At 34.8% G+C, this 6000-nt stretch overlaps 1 protein-coding gene across 1 annotated transcript in view; it reads left to right on the top strand.

Moving 5' to 3' along the window:
* The window catches only part of LOC144970637 (uncharacterized), a 362629-nt gene that overhangs the window by 292188 nt on the left and 64441 nt on the right, over positions 1–6000 (top strand). The window contains 1 exon segment of the mRNA XM_078910466.1: positions 5095–5233. Within this exon segment, the coding sequence (XP_078766592.1) occupies positions 5095–5233 (139 nt within the window).

Below are 6000 nucleotides of genomic sequence, written 5' to 3'. Positions count from 1 at the left end.
ATTAAATTATATTTCAGAATTTGAAATTATCAGCGTTTTGATTGGTCAAGAAAACGAAAATAGACCAAAGTTCCTAATTTCATCCATTCAATTATCTATATCTAATTTTATTTCTGTTTCTATCGATTTAGGTGGATTAATATTTTGATTTTGATACATAATATTTATAATGATAATTTATTTATTGTCAATCCATTTGAACCTGTCATATTTTAGTCACGACTTGACAAAAATATCAATTTTTTTATTGATTAAGTTGTTCAATTGTACAATTTAAACAATCGTACCAAAAACCTTGAAGTATCATGTTACTCATGTGTGAAATCGATGCATTGTTATCAAATCGTAATCGTCTATTTAACCTTTGTAATCGACTTTCCTAATTATCGGGAGGCGTGGGAAACTTGACTTTACGATATTTTGATGACTTGTCGATACACGCGACAACCTGTCATTAGATTGTTTGAGGACGGTTGCTATGTCGCTCAGGACAATCGCACCGTAAATCATTGAGATACGAATGTAAAGATTATAACGATAATGATATCAATACAATCGAATTAATACAAATCGATATTTTATACTAACGAATCAAAGAATGCTTGAAAGGGAAACATAAACAAACAATAACAAACAAAAGCCGTTGATTTTACAGAAGATATTATGAAGATTTGATAAAGAAGGGCGTCGGCCTTATATTTTGTATGGTTGAATAGAAATGCTCATTGTTGAGATTAAATAAAAGACCGGGTCTTGTTGTTGTTGTTGTTGACAACTGTGAGTAAATAAACATCCACAAAGAGAAGGGGTGTGAAGTGACCGAGTGGTTAAGGCATTTTACTGTAACCCGGAAGGTCTCGGGTTCAAGCCTCACTTAAGGCACTTTCGTTTGTTTTGTTTTTTACTGGGCCAGATTATTAACCCTCAATTTGCCCTTTGAAACGTTTGTGTTGAACAACATTTTGATGGTTACTTATGTGTGACATAGACATTTTGTTGAACTGGATTAATATTCCTTCATGGAATGCCTAGACGACGGTATCTTATGATGCCGTAGCGGAAGGGCGTAATTTTAAATTAAAAAGGAAGAGAATATAAGGAAAATATATAGAGAGAGGGGTGCAGAAAGAGAGAGAGAGAGAGAGAGAGAGAGAGAGAGAGAGAGGGCGAGAGAGAGAGAGCGAGAGAGAGAGAGAGAGAGAGAGAGAGAGAGAGACTTGTGAGGGTGAAGGTCAGAGAAACCTCTCTTGATATCGACTTCCCCATTCGTTCACTAGGATCTGAACGGCAACCCATTCATTCATCCAGTACAGTAAATTACTGACCTAATTGTAAACAACAGACAGTCGTCATCCCTCATCACTCAGTCCTATCCGTCAGCTCTTCGTCGTCAACATTCCTCCATGTATTCCTATTAAAACTAATATATTATTACAATTGTATTATTATCATTATCACCATCATCATCATCATCATCATCATCATCATCATCATCAGCAGCAGCAGCAGCAGCAGCAGCAGCAGCAGAGGCAACAGCAGCATTATCACTACCATCACCATCATCTTCATCATCATCATCATCATCATCAGCATCATCATCATCATCATCATCATCATCATCACCATCATCACCACCACCACCACCACCATCATCATCATCATCATTACCATCACCTATGAATCACCACCCTTCAGGGATGCTTTACCCTCACGCATCCCTATGAAATGAGATGATTCAATATATTAATGTGCAATGTACATCATTCATCCCATCCAATTCAACACAGCTTGGGGACAGGTTTGGCCTCACACACTCCGCACACAGTTCACATCTTCCCGTGTCATATTATGTTCAATAGTAAACACTACATTTTGGAATATTTTAAAAAGTACCATTTTGACTATAGATATATCTATATGTGAAATAAATTTACCTTTTTTTTTTTTTTTTTTTGCCAGCAATAGTTTTGTTTGTGATTTTTAAAAAAATTAAATATGCTATTGGATTTCTGTTGTAAAAAGTATCCAGTGATTATTTCTATTTTGGATAATACGATTAGCGTCACGGTTTTGCATTTTTATGGGATATTTTTGGTTTTTTATTTGTTTGTTTTTGTTTGTTTTTTGTTTAGATTTTTTTGGTTTATTTTTTTGTTTATTTTGTGCATGTGTCTATCAGAAAGATATAGTTGTATGTTAGTTACACAACTTGTTAATTTGACACCCACGATAATATATATAATTCCGTGATTACAATCACAGTGATCATTGCTATATATATATATATATATATATATATATATATATATATATATATATATATATATATATATATATATATACATATATATATATATATGTTGTTTTTAGAGTTCAATATAATTTGTGTGTATTGGTTTTTTTTGTTTGCTTGTTTGTTTGTTTGTTTGTTTTTTTTTTTTTGTTTTGTTTTTTTTTTTTTTGTTTTTTTTTGTTTTTCTGTTTGTTTCTTGTTTGTTTGTTGTTGTTTCGTTTTTTTTTGGTTTTTTTTTTTTTTTTTTTTTTTTTGTTTTTTTTTTAAATTATTTTTGTATGTTGTCCGCTTTTTCTTTCTTTCTTGGTTTAATTAGTCATAAATATTTCCGTTTTATTTTGCCAGCCAATATTAGTAAGCATTTACCGCAAATCATCATCATTAGCCGACAGCAGGCAGTAGGCCGATCCTGTAACCCTTCGTTCAATCAATACTTAGTGATTTATCAGTGAAAAGTAATTAATTGAAAAGACCTCGCTCGGTGCATGGGCGGGCGATAAGTGATTGAGAGAGATTAAATTATAGAAAAGTTTTACGACTTAGATAGATTAGCACCATTGCTTCATTCTCTGGAATTTAATGTTTCTTATCTCGGAATTCTCGTGTCTCTATCGATGGATGTATTTATGGCTATCGGAAGTGTGCAGCGGCTCTTGTAAGTATGAGTATCTACTAGTAACACTCCGCAGTAAACCAACTAAAACACATTTTTAGACTTTGGCCGGAGATGTTATATTTAAACTTCAATTATTGAATTGTTAAGATGGTCTTCACTCAATTTTCAAAATTCTCAAACGGGGTACTGGAGAAGCCCCAGGTTTGAGACTTTATGACAATATAATAATATTCTTTGATGTTCGTATTGATCGATTGGTTTGAAGTGAAATTTTTCTGGCCAAAATTGTAAAATGTTTTTTCGTCAGAGTTTGGCCGTTTTTTATATGAATGGCTTTTCATTCACAGATAAGGGATTTGGGGTTGTCTGTCCTTTCCAGTGAGGGCTAGATATCGTACTTGTCTTTTATTTATAACCATGTATTTGGTACTTGATTGATTTGAATACCGTAGTATGAGATAATGTATTGATTATGCCTGGGTTGAGTATGTTTATCCTTCAAGTCTGGAATTTCAAGAATGGAATGGTGTAGGCGATTGTTCTATCCTATTACGTAAAAAAAAAAGAAAAAAGAAAGACAATATGGAGGCGTTGGTTAGGAGGGGAGTGGGGGGGGGGGGGCATTTAAAAAAAATCATTTTTCAATTATCAACATTTTTATCATAACTCAATTGTCTTTTTTATCATAGTTTTTTTTTTATCATTTAGGATTTCTGTTTCTACAATCAACCAGTTAACTGTCGTACTCTGAAAATACACGTATTTAAACTATTTGGCCAGAAAGTCGTCCTCCAAATATCTATCGATTTAAATGACCCTCATCTTGGCAAAACTTCTCAAAACTTAGGACTTCGCAAGTTGCGTGATTAGTTATCACCCACTAACTTTAATATCTCAGACTACAGACGTTTAAGGTTACTCATTGATTTGTGTTCGTATGTTTCATCTGGCGGGCAGACGTTGTGATCATTTTTTTCTATGATCTTTCTCTCGGCCACCTGTTGTGATTGATAGTCTTTCGATAATAGTAGCCTTCCGACTGTGTCATGTGACATTAAACACAACGTGTTGATTGGTTAAACATGTAAACATTAGTGACTCGATTGGTGAACAGTGAACAGAGGCTTTGTAAACGACTAGGTATTTTGTGTTGAACGTGGGGAAACCAGTGACTTCTTATATAGTACTATCAGTAGACAATGGGGGAAACCCCTTTGTTGATTCATCATGCGATATTTAAGTCTACCATAGCTTATACATAGCAAAGTTGATATTTGTGTAAATGCCTGCCTTTAATTGTCGTTTTCCCAGAAATGTAATTTTGATTGGAGTCTCTCTTTCGCTTTATCTATCTATCTATCTATCTATCTATCTATCTATCTATCTATCTATCTATCTATCTATCTATCTATCTATCTATCTATCTATCTATCTATCGATCTACCTATCTATATATCTATCTGTCTGTCTGTCTGTCTGTCTGTGTCTGTCTATCTATCTATCTATCTATCTATCTATCTATCTATCTATATATATATATATATATATCTATCTTTCCATCCATATCTCTATCTATCTATCTATCTATCTATCTGTCTGTCTATTTATCTATATATCCATCTACATATCTAGAGAGAGAGAGAGAGAGAGAGAGAGAGAGAGAGAGAGGGGGGGGGGGCTTCTAAATCAGGCCTCGTTATCCGTGACGAGTCATAGCCCAAAATTCTAAGAAACTGTTTTTTCATACATGCCATGCTTTGCTGAGTCGCCGGCGACCCCGCAAGACCCCCCCCCCCCCCCCCCCCCCCCCCCATGAACGTGTAGATCTGGCTACGTGTTCAGACATGAGAATACATTCAAAGCATTATCATCATCATCATCATCATCATCATCATTATCATCATCATCATCATCATTATGAACACCACTACAATATGAATAGATATGAACACTTACATAACGCAATGCTCAATGCCCTTCACAATGCTTCATTTATTTCCCCAAACAAACCGTTTAGACATTAATTTCCACTTCATACCGTACAAGTCTCCATTTAGGCATCCTAACTGTACTATAACTCTTACAATAGCTGTTACTGTCTATAGCCAGGTACTTATTCACTCCTGTGTCGAGTGACCACCATCGCATCATAACCATCTATCTTTTTTGTCTTCTTTTTATTCAGAAAAACCGAGGATGAGAATGTTCACATGCAACTCCAGCTCTTTGATGAGCACGAGAGATCTGACGAGGACCAATTACCTGGCACCAGAGGGATTGATCTGGGCAGTCCTCTAGATTTATTTCAGGCTATCTTAAAACAGGTAGGGACCATGTGTATCTCTCTGTCACGCATTCACACACATTCTCTCTCTCTCTATCTCTCTCTCTCTCTCTCTCTCTCTCTCTCTCTCTCTCTCTCTTTCTTTCTTTCTTTCTCTCTCTCTATCTTCTCTTCTCTTTTCCGTATATTATGCTCTTCTTCTTCTTCTTCTTCTTCTTCTTCTTCTTCTTCTTCTTCTTCTTCTTCTTCTTCTTCTTCTTCTTCTTCTTCTTCTTCTTCTTCTTCTTCTTCTTCTTCTTCTTCTTCTTCTTCTTCTTCTTCTTCTTCTTCTTCTTCTTCTTCTTTCTTCTTCTTCTTCTTCTTCTTCTTCTTCTTCTTCTTCTTCTTCTTCTTCTTCTTCTTCTTCTTCTTCTTCTTCTTCTCTTCTTCTTCTTCTTCTTCTTCTTCTTCTTCTTCTTCTTCTTCTTCTTCTTCTTCTTCTTCTTCTTCTTCTTCTTCTTCTCCTCCTCCTCTCTTCTTCTTCTCTTCTTCTTCTTCTTCTTCTTCTCTTCTTCTTTCTTCTTCTTCTTCTTCTTCTTCTTCTTCTTCTTCTTCTTCTTCTTCTTCTTCTTCTTCTTCTTCTTCTTCTTCTTCTTCTTCTTCTATTTCTTCTTCTTCTTCTTCTAAATAAATAAATAACTCCAGAGACCTCTAGTGATTCATATCAGCTGATCATGAACCATGTATATAATATATATATATATACGTGAACCGTATAAATCTCCACAAAGTATGATTATGATGTATGAATCACACATATGTATCCCT

The sequence above is a fragment of the Berghia stephanieae genome, chromosome 4, assembly GCF_034508935.2.
Source record: "Berghia stephanieae isolate SIO BIC M18660-M18661 chromosome 4, UCSD_Bste_1.3, whole genome shotgun sequence".
In the NCBI taxonomy this organism is placed as follows: domain Eukaryota; kingdom Metazoa; phylum Mollusca; class Gastropoda; order Nudibranchia; family Aeolidiidae; genus Berghia; species Berghia stephanieae.
The sequence above is the reverse complement of the archived record's forward strand: the minus strand, read 5'-3'. Positions and strand labels throughout refer to the sequence as shown.